General features: G+C 38.8%; 1 protein-coding gene and 1 pseudogene across 1 annotated transcript; one reads left to right on the forward strand and one right to left on the reverse strand.

Moving 5' to 3' along the window:
• The first annotated feature begins 1,590 nt into the window (after window positions 1-1,590).
• On the forward strand, window positions 1,591-8,096 carry LOC132099106 (dual specificity phosphatase 29-like). Its single transcript, XM_059505555.1, has 6 exons — window positions 1,591-1,673; window positions 1,780-1,900; window positions 2,274-2,646; window positions 3,408-3,640; window positions 3,770-4,161; window positions 7,800-8,096. The coding sequence occupies exons 2-5, from the start codon at window positions 1,780-1,782 to the stop codon at window positions 4,159-4,161; spliced, it is 1,119 nt and encodes a 372-aa protein (XP_059361538.1). The 5' UTR covers window positions 1,591-1,673; the 3' UTR covers window positions 7,800-8,096.
• A 224-nt stretch (window positions 8,097-8,320) lies between these two features.
• LOC132098593 (receptor-type tyrosine-protein phosphatase beta-like) overlaps window positions 8,321-14,100 on the reverse strand; it is a 33,564-nt pseudogene continuing 27,784 nt past the window's right edge.

Here is a 14,100-nt window from a genome sequence, read left to right on the forward strand (position 1 = left end):
CTCCGGGTGTGTGCTCACAGTGTGTGTGTGTGTGTGCACTTTGGATGGGTTAAATGCAGAGCACAAATTCTGAGTATGGGTAATATATTAAATATATATATATATATATATATATATATATATATACGTATATATATATATATATATATATATATATATATATATATATATATACGTATATATGTATATGTATATTTGTATATATATATATATATATATGTATATGTATATTTATATGTGTATATATATATATATATATATATATATATATATATATATATATATATATATATATAAATATATACAAATATACATATATACATATACATATATATATATATATATACATATATATATATATATATATATATATATATATATATATATATATATATATATATATATATATATATATATGTATATATATATATATGTATATATGGATGTATGTATAAAAAAAAACTGCCTTGCACTTATTTTGCCACTTTACATACTCAGTTACACTTTGGTGTAATGTTCAGAAATGTATTAACAAAAATCTAAAATATTCAGTGTTCAAGACCTTCTTAAGTTTCCCTCTTATGGGAAAATGTACTCTTTGGCTTTACTGACTATTGTGAAGAAGAGGAAACCTGCTTTTACTTGATTAATTTACTTATACTGCTGACTAGATTTTACATTCATACAAATAAATATACCAATAAAATGTTTATACCAAAATATTTTTATATATAATATATATATAAAATATACCAATTTTTTTTGACTTGGTGGCAGTATCTGAGACTAAATAAGATAAATAAGAGAGCTTTAAGAACTTTTAAAGCTTGTGATCTTCATAATATATTTATTTTATTTTAATGTATACATGTATGTATATCTTGTATCTGTGTTTTGAATACTTTAATAATGACCTCCCCCTGGCAACTTTTATTTGTTGTAATAGTAATTGAAATACTAATTTGTCTTCCTATATTTTTATTTTTGATTTTCCTTTTCTTTTCTTTTTTTAATTGCTGTAAAGCACATTGTGTTTAGTTGTGCTATAGAAATATAATTGACAATGACATAATTGTTCTTTGAATAAAAAAAAAAGTTAGTGAAATGGAGGAATAAGGCGGGCTTTATTTATTTATTTATTTGCTAAGAAATTGTATAAAGGTATGTCATTTTACAGCTCACCTTTGAAAAGCTTAGGTTATTTATTTTTTATTACATATGATGCGACCCTGATTATTCACGCCTTCCTAAAGTATTTCACATAAATAAATTATATATATATATATATATATATATATATATATATATATATATATATATATCATGTATAATATGTGTGAAACAAAGAATGCAATAACGTTATGAAATCGAGTCAGTAAATTTAATCTGATCGCAGGAACTTTTTTTTTTTTTTTATCTGATCGCAGGAACTTGTTTTTGTGAGATTAATCTCCGCTGTTTTAGCAAACATCCTGTTTCCATGGTAACTTTGGAACTACTAGAAGAAGCGCCGCTTGATTACGTCATAGAACAGGTATACCGCTGATAATACGAGATGTGAGTGTGACTGAGCAGGAACGCGTTTAGAAACGATCAGTACAGACCACAGAAACAGACGCCAGCTCATATTGATAGACTGTATATGATTTATAGACCATCTGTACAGACAAAGAGTCACACATTATGTGTATTAAACACTGTTTGACAACAACATCTCAAAGTTATGCCATGTCCATAGAAAAGAGAAATGTGTAAATGATGAAGTTTGACATCTCAAAGATGAAGTGCTGGGATTTGAAGGGATCTGAAGATATGACTGAGCCAGCAGGAAGCAGCAGTGGGTATGATCAGGGAGGCATGGACACTTCTCCTACAACCACTGAGAAGACCAGCCCAACAGGTGAATGTCAATAAAACATTTGAAATAAATATTCTAGTGAAATGTAAACAGAAATGTGGACTTTATTACTTAGCTCTGCATCAATACATTGTGCATTTGATTGCCATTATGCATATCCGTATTTGCATGCCATTCTGACAAGGAGGACAGTATTTAAATTAATCATTTATTTCCCAAACCCAACCCTTCCCATAGAGACTCAAATGCAACAACTGAACATTGGCCTTGTGAAAATCACCAATGTCAAGCAGCACAATATATTAGGCCAATTTTATAAGATGGACTAGTTTTTAGTGTTTAATCTTTGGCTAGATATGTTTAAGTTAGCTGCTTATTTGTTTGTTTGGTTTTCTTTTGCTTCTTCTTTTGTCAGAAAATACCAAAGTGAGGAAGAGCAACAACATCTGTGCATTCTTCCGAAGAAGATGGAAGGCTGTGAAAAAAATCTTCCAGAAAAACAGAGTGGCGCCCATTGGGAGCTCAGCACAGCCTGATCCAGAAACAGTATGTGTCCCAGGTCCAAGCGATCCTAAACCAGAACTTCAGATGGATCTGGTTGAAGCAGAGCAATTGTGTGTCCTAGGTCCAGTCTGTCCTAAAACAGAACAGCAAGTGGAAACAGAGCTTTCAATATTACAAATGTATATCCCACAAAGTGCGATCCAACTTCAGGATCGCTTGGAGCAATGTACACTGGACTGGACACCTATCACCGAGGTCTGGTGCAATGTCTTCATTGGAAATGAGTAAGTCTACAACACACTGAATGCCCCGCATATGACATAATACCAAACCTTGTGATAAAGTAATAATGTACTGCAGCAGCAAACACAATGCAGTTACTCAATGTTTCTCTCACTGTCAGAGGTGTTTTATACATTGTACATATTTATTGAAAGATTGGGGTGTGCTCAATCAGCTTCCTGTCTCAATTGCAAAATCCATTCAGCACACTGAAATTTTCGCTCCCTAAAAATCCCATAATGCACTAAAAAAACAAAAGAGCCAAGCTATGTTCTATAGTATAGCCGGAATGCACTGTAAGTCGTTTTGGATAAAAGTGTCTGCTAAAATGCATAAATGTAAATTAAACATGAATTGAACAAGCCAACTCAATAAACATTACACATAATAGAAGATAATAATAAAAATAAAACTTGAAATAACACATTGCTAGGCAGGTAGTACACATACTCTACTTAATATTTATGCATACAGTTTGACAAAAATGTAACAAATGTAACATGTAACAAAACAGTTAAAAAGTATATAAAACAATGTCAACCTGTTTTAAAAAAAAAATTCCAGAGGTAACGTTTTACAACATGAACGCATTGTCATGTCACTGGAATCAGTGTCTGTGGAATCATTTATTAATCAGTGTCCCAGTGTGTAGTGAGCTAGGATCCTGTACTAATGCCCAAAGTGCTATACACAATTTACTGGTTAACAAGCTAGGGAGCTGATTGCAATGTTACCCTAATCTAGCCTGTTGGGTTTTGTGCAGGGAGACAGCAAAGGACCGAGCAAAACTGAAAGAGATGGGTATAACCCACATCCTGAACGCTACAGCAAGTGAGGAAGATCTTTATGGAAAGATCAGTTCAAGGGAGGAATATTACCAAGGCATGAGCATCACTTACTATAATGTGCCTGCAGTGGATGAAGTCTGGTTTGACATCAGCAAGGACTTCTTCCCAGCTGCGGACTTCATCCACAAGGCCCTGAGTAACCCAGAGAGTAAGAGTTGACACACACACACACACACCATGTATCATCTATTATTTATCAAGTCTCTTATGATGATAAATAGTCTGGGATTTGTTTTGAGTGTTGAGATTTGTTTGAAATTCTGTTGTATTTCCACAGATAAGGTGTTGGTGCACTGCATACATGGTGTCAGCCGCTCTGCCACACTTGTCCTGGCATACCTGATGATTCACCATGACATGATGGTGGAGGATGCCATTGACCATGCCACAAACGTGAGATGGATTGGGCCCAATGAGGGCTTTTTGAATCAGCTGACAGTCCTCAATTCAGATCTTGTAAAGCAGCAAAAACTACAATTAAGAAAGCAGTTAGACAAATATAAAAAACAAGGTGAAGCCTGTTTTAGAGCCCCAGGCCCAAAACAAGAACCTCAAGGTAAAACAGAGCTTTTGCTATTAAAAAAGCATATGAAGCAATGCCAAGAAAAATGTGCACTGGACTGCACACCTGTCACTGAGGTCTGGCCCCAATGTCTTCATAGGAAATGAGTAAGTCTACAACACTTTAACTGGCACGTAAGTGACCATAAATTATTTATTATATTATTATTTATTTGACCCTCTAACTTTAACACTCACTATTCTAATTCTATTCTTAAAAAAAAATCTAACTACCTTTCTAATCTTTTTGTATTCTATTTTCTTTTCATTAATTATGCAATTGTATGTGTATGTGTAAAGACCTCTAACACTAGCTTGCTCTATTCTTTTTTTATTCTATCTGTTTTCTTTATATTATATTTGTGAAAGATGAGCCTGAGCAGATCACAACAAAAAAATGGTTCCATAGCCACAAAACAGGGAGCAAAGTAGTCTTCAATTGTGATAGGTTTATTAATTCTTGCTTACGCAAGATAAAACGTGATCAAACCTCATTAGAGAGGAAAAGACCAAAATTGGTATTTCATGTAGATTACATCACAGGAGGTTCACAAAAGACACAACTAGGCATAATCCTCTCAAACTGATAGAGAACAACATTCCACACCACCTTTACCAGGATACAATAAATAACAACCTCTCTAGACAAAACATACACTGGATTTATAGGAGGTGGCCAGCACCATGAAACAAAACAAGGGGAAACAAAACAATACACATTTTCACAACAACAGGAACAACAACAAATTTGGAATGAACAACACATTTAACTAAATTTAGAGCCATGGATAAATTTTAGTTAATGAAAAAGAATTCTATTAGACAAAAAAATCACATTGATCACTACATCACATTTTCCTATGCCCCCTCTTATATATCAAAGTTGGTATAGTCTAATTTCCTTTAGAATTCACATAAAACAGAACAACTTCCTGTTTGAATCTCTTTGTCACTAGGCTGGTCCATTCCCACAACACAAAAGGTATTAAACATTTCAAGTCATTACAAGAATGAACTTTAACTAGTGATGGCAAAATGAGGCTTCCTGAACCACTGAGACCTTGCAGCCCATTGCTTCACCAAAAGGTTCATTACTCGAAGCTTCATTCATTATTGCTCACTAGTGACACTTAGCTACTGTGCAAAGAAATAGCAGACCAATAAAAAAAATACTGAATCAATGACCTGAGCAGACATTTGTCCATTGCCTGGGTATCAAATAAAATATGTTTCTCTTTCTGTCTGAATTTACCTGTGCAGAGACAACTGTCACACACAGTTAATTCATTATTCATAAATAGTTTGGATAGTGACAGTAGGAACAACAAAAGTGAGACTGTGTTGAGTGTAGTTCTTATGGTGGAGGGAGTGTAATAACGCAAATTGCAACAGAAAAGTGTGGGGTGGGAAAGGTTAAGAATTGTTTCTGGTGTGTTTTGTGCATTAAACTGTTACTAGTTTTAGTGCAGTGTTGTGCTTATGGGACTATGGATTTAGAGGAACAAACTGCAACACTGCAGTTTGGGGTGAGTGAAGGAAGGATCACACATTATTTTTATTGAGGAACAGAATTTTTTCAAGTGTGTTGGAGCTTAGACGATTACTCCTTTTGGATCGAACCTCTCCAGCCTTAGAAAAGATCCTTTCGCATGGAACAGAGGATGCGGGGGAACATAAAAATGTCAGTGCCAGCTGGTATAAATGAGGATACAGATGTTTATGTTGAGCCCAATATACTAGTGGATCCTCAGATCTTGTGAGATTCACTTTGGATAAATATTGATTTGATTTGATTGATAAACATTGTTAGTAGTCTGTGCATGCTCATGCAGTGCTCGCTAATGCCTGAGCATGGAGGTGGTGTTATTGTTGTATGTCAGCTCCTTTAGGCACAGCAAGCATTTCACCTAGAAACATAAATGAATAGACAATAATACTCACTATAAGGCTGTATTATATTATTAGATCAAGACAGTAAAACATTAATACACATACCTTATTGTGACCAACCATTTCAAAAACCTTCCAGACAGGGGAGGATTTCCTCTTTCTTGCTGGCTCCATTACAAGGAAAAAGGATGAGGTCACAAAAAGCAAACAAATCCAAAAGGGCAATCCAAATCAAAAAGCAGTCAGGTCCACATCCAAAAAACCAAAGCAATCCAAAAAATCTTATCTAATTAATATAACAATACTATAATATAACTACTTTAATTAATAATAACAATATACTGTTACTAATATAACCTGATATAATCTAATAATATACAGCCCTAACACATATATGACACAATAACGATGACGACACAACTATCTAACTCTAACTCTGACTCTACTACAACTGATTCATCTACTCCTGACAACACCCACAAGGTGGCGTGAGTTTCGAACCCCCTTTATCCGGAACCGACACTCAGACTGAACCGATGACGTGTCCACACAAACCAAGGCCTCGTTTGTCATCAGTCACCCGATTTCCATTGTGACGAGTCAGCTGCCTCCTCCCTGATTGTCACCCGCACCCCGTCCTAAATTGCCGCCCTTCACCAGGCTCCCGACTGGAGTGGGTGTGTGAGAGGAGGGGCGCTGGATGAGTCAGGGCTGGCGGCGTGTGATGGGGCACACCTGAAGGAAATGGAGCCTCATCACCACCGCTGTTTAAAAGCCCAACGCACCTCTCCTCGGGAGACCGGTCTCTTCCCCGTGCATGCACACTGGTGTCCTCGTGGGTCCAGGAAGGGTGCGTTGAGGGACTCCCGCGCCACTGGAGACGTGAGCTGCCGGACCCACGATCCGGATGGGAACCGCACCCGTTTGCACGGCCGACGGGCCAGGATGCCGGGCCGTCCATCCCCTGCCAGCGCCGCGGCCAACGAGAGTGATGCGGCCGCTAGAGGAAGCCGCCGCCCCTCGCGCCCCGGACCGAAGAGGGGAGCGCGTGCGGCCGCCGGACTCCGCCCCTTACCTGGACCCTTCCTCCATGAACACTGCCCGACCCACACGAACCCCGCAGCACGACGAGGACACCAGATTCCCTGTTTATTTTGGACACTCTTCCCCTTTGGCCACTTTTATCCCCTGTTTTATTTTATTTCTGTTAATAAAAGCCTCTCCGAGGCCTGACGCCACGCCCACTGTGTCTGTCTTGTGCTCCTCCCGCCACACCATGTTAACAACACAAGCCTCGAATCGCGGCTTCATCTGGCACGACCCTTTTTTCTCGACACAAGCTCTGACGCCTCGGTTCAAATGTCACATCACTAATTTTAACAAATTGCTATGTTTGTATAAAATTACATTTTAGCCAAAGAAGAATTTTAACTGGTTTTAACCTTAAGCCAAATAACTAAGCCCGTGCACTGACTCAGTACAATGACAAATAAAGATCATAAACCAAACCAATATAGTAATGTCCTTTTACTTGATCAACTGCAAAGATGAATGTATAAAAGAATTGTGCAGTTTAAATCCAGGCCATCACAATATTATTTAAAATCCCATGCTATGTGTACTGTGTTAACCTAACTGAGACTTGTTATAGCACTTATATATCATTGCTCTTTTTGTTGTTTTTGATTGCTTCCACTGTCCTCATCTGTAAGTCGCTTTGGATAAAAGCGTCTGCTAAATTAATAAATGTAAATTATAGTAAGCCAAGTGATAGAGTAATAATGTAATGCATCATTGTCCTACAGTGACAAACTGTTAAGCACTGAGTTTTTGTTTTGTTTTGTTTTTTACATAAGCTGTTGGTGCACTGCATAGATGGTGTCAGAAGATCTCCCACACTTTCTGATGATTCACCGTGACATAATGTTGGAGGATGCCATTGACCATGCAATAAAGGTGAGACGTATCAGGCCCAACATGGGGTTCTCGAAGCAGCTGATAATCCTCAATTCAGAACTTGTAAGTCAGAGAAAACTACAGTTTAAAACTAGACAGACCTACATAAAACCCACAGATAAATAAATTACATGAACAAAATTAAAACAATTATCCAGTAATCATAAATACTTAAAACCTTAGGACAGAAATTTCAATAGGAATATATATGGAAAAAAAAAACATTTTGCATAAATTATACTTAAAATGCCCTCAGGCACGCCGATTGTTTTTACATCATTAAACTAGCAAAAGTGAATTGGGACATGCGAGTACACCGGCAACGTGTGTATTAGTCCATGTGCTTAGATCACTAAAATAGGGCCCTAATTCTATGAGAACAGGGAAGTCCACAATACAACTTTAATGACGGAAAATCTATCAAAAAGCCATTTTTCTCAGTTCCAGTGTTGCCATAGATACTTTGTTTTACCCTTGTATGGCAGAAGTACTTTAGATTTACTTCAACTGAAATTATTTTGTTAAGCATTGCTAGTCTGACACCAATATAAACGTTGCTGATGTCACTGTACAGATATACTCATACCTCAGTTTGTTCCATGTATAAGCAATGCAGGCGTAGATCAAACACACATCCATAAATGTCCACTGTGCAGTTCCTGTCAAGTTGCTGTAAAACACGATCCAGCACAATGAAAGTGCCAGTCCGGCCCACACCAGCACTGAGGGAGAGAACAAGTGATTGGGTTGTTTCTGGTACACCATGATCTGGCCAAATGGTGTAATGGAACTGACGCACCGTCCTGGGATATCTCAACTGACCATCCTGAAAAAAGACATTGCATCAAGTCATCTCATCTTCCAAAACTATCCCAAATCTACTACTGGTTTCCATTTTCTTCATTCATTCAGTCATTTCATTTCTTTATATATGCTTAAAAGAGTTTCTGTACCACCAAATTGCAAATTACAAAGTTGCAAAAATAACTTTCCAAACCTGTTGAATCTAGCAAAGAAATGTCTAGATCAAACTTTACCCCAAAAAGGAAAAATACAATTTAGCATGATTTAAATTACTAGAATACTGTACACAGTAAGTAAATGAGCGAAAAAAAAAGAAAAAAAAACTCATTTGTTTATATATATTTCTTTTGATTAAGTCAAATATGACCCAACATTTTTGTTTTACAGTTTACCATTAAAAAAAAAGACACCATTAAAGGGATAGTTCACCCAAAAATGAAAATTTGATGTTTATCTGGTTACCCCCAGGGCATCCAAGATGTAGGGGACTTTGTTTCTTCAGTAGAACACAAACCAAGATTTTAAGCTCAAACCGTTACAGTCTATCAGTCTTATATTGCGTCTTCCTGTGTGTGTTCTCATCAGCAGGGATGAGAGGCGTCTTTTTCATCATCCACTTCTTCTTCATCCACCATAAAACAAGAAGCAGACGATGCCTCACACACCTGCTGCTGAGAACATGCTCAGGAGAGTTCAAAGAGTTAAAAAACCAAATAAATACTGTTCCGTTTCTTGCACAGACTGATTGTATTGTGTCTTTACACATCAATGCATTGCTCCGAGCCACAGGGTTTAATTTGGTTTTGTTTGTGTATGGTTTTTTTTAAAGTTGTATTGTATGTTTTAGCCGTGATTCCCATCCACTTACATTTTAAGACTGATGGACTGCAACGGTAAAAATCTAAGCTAAAAGTCTTTTGTGTTCTACTGAAAATTTTTTTTTACCTACATCTTGGATGCCCTGGGGGTAAGCAGTTGAACATTTTTGGGTGAACTATCCAAGTAATAAATAATTGTTTTTCTATTCAATATATCCATTTATTTGACACTCACATATGATATCTTGAAGTCCCGAATGGTCCACTCTGGGAGGATCTTCTCAGATTGCAGTTGCACACCAACATCACCATAATACAAAGGATCACTGTCAGTTGGCCAGTATCCATCACACTTCACCTGAATCAAATACATATCCACAAAAATATGACATGAGACCAGTGCACATCACCAGCAAAACAGCACCAGAAGCCTCTTGCACTCACCATGCCCCTCTCCACACACTGGGTCAGCATTACAAGGCTGTGCACTTTGTTCCCACACCATGCGCCAGAAATCATCCTTGGTACCTGGGAGAGGCCCTTGTGTGGCAATATACTCTGATCTGAAATTGTTTCCCTGTTAAACAGACAGAGAAATACTTGTGAGCCTGAGGACAAAAAGGACCATTTACTGCTGAGAATACAGTCATAGCCCTAACTTTCAATGAACAGGGTACAAATATTTAGTTTATGCTTTTGAAAGAAATTGTCAGTAAAGGAGGTGGTCGACCATAAACGTTGACTTTCAACCCCAGGAGGAAAAACTAAGGTTTTATGACATTTTCTAGTTTCTGTGGTTATTGAAGCCCTGTTACCAAAACCAAATCTGAATACAGAGTGAAGCGCTGATATTGTCAATTTAGTTTTGAATAAACACCAAAGTTAAAAATACACACACAAATCGATTACATATTGAGTAACGGTTAAGTTTCAGTGTTTCACAGTTATAAACTGTCTCTTGGTATGTTATATATGTTTTGTGAGTTATCATGCAGTCATTCCTACATTTTTAAATATTAGTTTGAATTTATTTTTTTGCACAATAAATTGGTTCGTTGAACTTGATGAATGCAGGTAATAAACAGAGGGTTGAAAAAATTCAAAATGGAAGTAGAAATGGTCAAAATGTCAGAAAAGCAATGAAATGTCACTGTTACAATTTTAAGACATTTTATATTACAAATCATGGGCAATAAAAACTAACTATTTTTTTAAACAATTGGGTCCAACATTTTTCCATGTGTTCCACAGAAGATAGAACATCGCACAGCTTTAATATGACATGAGGGCAAGTATCAAACCGAAAGTAGTGATTTTACTTTGAGATCACATGACCAGATGAATACTAGTCACTTGATCTTAGTAAGCTGAAATGGACAAAAAAAAAAAAAAAAAATTTTTTTTATATTTTATTAGAAATTTATTTTGGGGGTGTTGAATACCATATTTCTATGATCCGCAACCAAAACACATGAGGCTGAATGAAGCTGTGTGCAAACTGCTAGTTGTCAGATTAAAATCCTCAATAAACCTCCAAAATCAAATGAAGAACAACTCACAGGTATGTAGTTAGCATTGATGTAGTCTGAATAGGGGTCATCCGTGTTGAGTCGTCTGCAGTTAAATCAGTAAGGAGGTTAATGAGCAGAGGGACTGTCAGGGACCAGGACAGTGAGGCAAGAGGACACAGGAGGTTTTTCAAAAACGTGGTTTTTTTTATTACCCAAAATATTGAAAAATTACATAAGGACCAAAACTGATAACTAGGCCTAAAAAGAGGTCAACAAAAATTACTGAATATAAGCTCAAATACATCAACTCACAACACAAGGTTAACTAAACAAAACACTGACCTGCCCCAAAAGAAAGCTTATATAACAGCTTGACAAAACCAAATAACATTGAAGGGGTAAACAAACCTAACACTTGGGAACTTGAGAGCTAACTAAGGACAAAATCCCCCTGGCACATGGTGAGACATGGTATGGCCTAATGAGCTGGCTCCCAGATATAGGTCTCCTCAGCCCTTAGCCACTCCTTTTGCCCAACCAGGAAGGGACCGCCCCAACAGGTCCAGGTAACTCAACACAAAGAAATATGGAATTAGTGCACTCCCTGTAAATCAAAATCAAGGTAAAGCAAAATAAACCAAATCAAAACGGTATTGTGTTCCTTATTTAAATAACATAGTTTGTTGCACTTATTATTTACAGGCATCTAAACTATGGAGGTGAACTAAAACCATAATCAAATGTTTAGAATTGAGGTGATGTTACCCTGTGTGGCCGTAGCCATCACACACTCCCCCCCTTCTGGACTCTCGCTGGTACAGCGAGACAGGTAGTCAGCTGTCTGGTTCTCTTTGCCTGGGATATGTTGGATGCTGAAGCGGAACGGTTGCAGGGCCAAGTACCACCGGGTGATTCTTCAATTGGTGTCCTTCATCCTCTCCATCCACTGTAGTGCTTTATGGTCGGTCTCCAGTGTGAATTCTCTACCCAGGAGGTAGTAGCGGAAGGAGTCCAGGGCCCACTTGATAGCCAGTCCCTCTTTTTCCACGGTCGAATAATGGACCTCTCTGGGGAACAGCTTTCTGCTAATGTAAGCCACAGGGTGGCGGTTCTCAGGGGGCCCCTGAAGTAGTACAGCACCCAGACCCCTGTCGGAAGCATCAGTCTGCACAAAAGAAATGGTCATTAAAGTTTGGACCATACAACACTGGTTGCTTACTCATTGATTGCCGGATATCATGGAAAGCTGCCACTGCCTCCTCGGTCCACTGGATCTGATTGGGACTTCTGGACCCGGTCAAGTCTGAGAGCAGAGCTGCCCTGGTAGAAAACTGCGGAATAAAGCGACGATAGAAGCCTGCCATGCCCAAAAAGGATCTGAGTTGCTTCCTTGTTTGGGGTAAAGGACACGACTCAATGGCTTGGATATTGCTAACCTGTGGCCGTATCATCCCATTCCCAATGATATGGCCCAGGTACTCAGTCTCAGATGCAGCAAAGGCACACTTTGCAGGATTTACGGTCAGCCCAGCAGCGTGAAGACAGCCCAAGACTGTGCACAGATGTTCCAGATGTTGCTCCCAGCTGTCACTATACAGAACTATATCAAGATAGGCTGCCGCAAATGCAGAGGAATCATGAAGTACCTTATCCATAAGCCTCTGGAAATTTGCTGGCGCTCCATGAAGGCCAAATGGAAGCACCGTAAAGTGGAATAGGCCCCATGGAGTCCGGAAAGCGGTCAGCTCTCTGGACCGCGCAGTCAGTGGTACTTGCCAGTACCCTTTGCTAAGATCTAATGTGGTCAGAAATTTAGCTTTTCCCAGCCGTTCAAGCAGATCGTCAATCCTTGTTGTTGGATAGGAGTCAAACTGAGAAACTGTGTTCAAGTACCTGAAATCAATACAGAATCTTATGCTACCATTCTTTTTCGGTACAAGGACTACTGGGTTGCACCATTCACTCTTTGAAGCCTCTATGATACCCTGGGACAGCATTAGATCTACTTCCTCCTTCAGTGCGGTCAACAGGCGCTCAGGGATCCTGTAACTGAGTCGTCTCACAGCAGCACCCTCTTTAAGGACAATATCATGTTCAACAAGGTCAGTCCTCCCAGGGTTCTCCTGGAACACTTCAAGATTACAGATAGCGCTCACCTGCTTCTGTCTGTCTTCAGAGAGATGACTGAGATCAAAGTCCACTGGAACACCTTCTGAAGGCAAGTATTGCTCATCCACTTCCTCCTCTTCCAGAATGCTTCTGACGAGCATCACCTCAGTTTTCCTTTCAGGTCGTTGCACCCATTCCTTCAGGAGGTTCACAAGCAGTACTTTATTTGAACGTGACTGACCTGTGGTCAATATCCGATAGGTGGTAGGCCCAAGTTTCTTCTGGATCTCAAATGGTCTTTGCCACTTTGCCAAATGCTTGTTGTCATCACTAGGAAGAAGCACTAGAACCTTCTGTCCAGGACTGAAGGATCTCTGGCGGGCTGACCAATCATACCAGGACTTCTGCTGTTTCTCGGCCTCTGCCATGTGTGACTGCGCAAGCTCGCTCATTTTCTCCAATCGGTCTCATCTGCACAACATAGGATACCACATTAACAGAATCCCCTCTCCCCTGGTCTCCCTCCCAACTTTCTCTCAGCAAAGAAAGAGGGCCTCTGACATCATGCCCATAAAGCAGTTCAAAGGGAGAAAAACCAGTGGAGGCTTGGGGTACTTCCCTGTATGCAAATAAAAGGTATGGCAACCAGAGATCCCAGTCTGTACCACTGCTGTTCACAAACTTTCGCAGCATCTGCTTCAGCGTCTTGTTGAAACGTTCTGTCAGCCCATCCGTTTGGGGGTGGTAAGGTGTGGTTCTCAGGCTCCTGATGCCAAGTAATTGATAGACCTGCTTCAACAAAGTTGACAAAGTTAGTTCCTTGGTCAGTCAGTATTTCACGAGGGAAACCCACTCTTGAAAAAAAAAAACTAAACAAAAAGCAACAGATTTAGCTTTTATGGACTTCAATGGGAACACCTCGGGGTACTTGGTTGCGCAGTCTGTTATAACCAGCATGT

Source organism: Carassius carassius, chromosome 22 (genome assembly GCF_963082965.1).
Source record: "Carassius carassius chromosome 22, fCarCar2.1, whole genome shotgun sequence".
Classification (NCBI taxonomy): domain Eukaryota; kingdom Metazoa; phylum Chordata; class Actinopteri; order Cypriniformes; family Cyprinidae; genus Carassius; species Carassius carassius.

Bases quoted from the DNA above. Each gene is read 5' to 3' on its own strand.
- LOC132099106 (XM_059505555.1), top strand. From the start codon at position 1,780: ATGAAGTGCTGGGATTTGAAGGGATCTGAAGATATGACTGAGCCAGCA. The intron at 2,647-3,407 runs GTAAGTCTACAA...GGTTTTGTGCAG, and splicing joins AATGTCTTCATTGGAAATGA to GGAGACAGCAAAGGACCGAG. The intron at 3,641-3,769 runs GTAAGAGTTGAC...GTATTTCCACAG, and splicing joins GGCCCTGAGTAACCCAGAGA to ATAAGGTGTTGGTGCACTGC.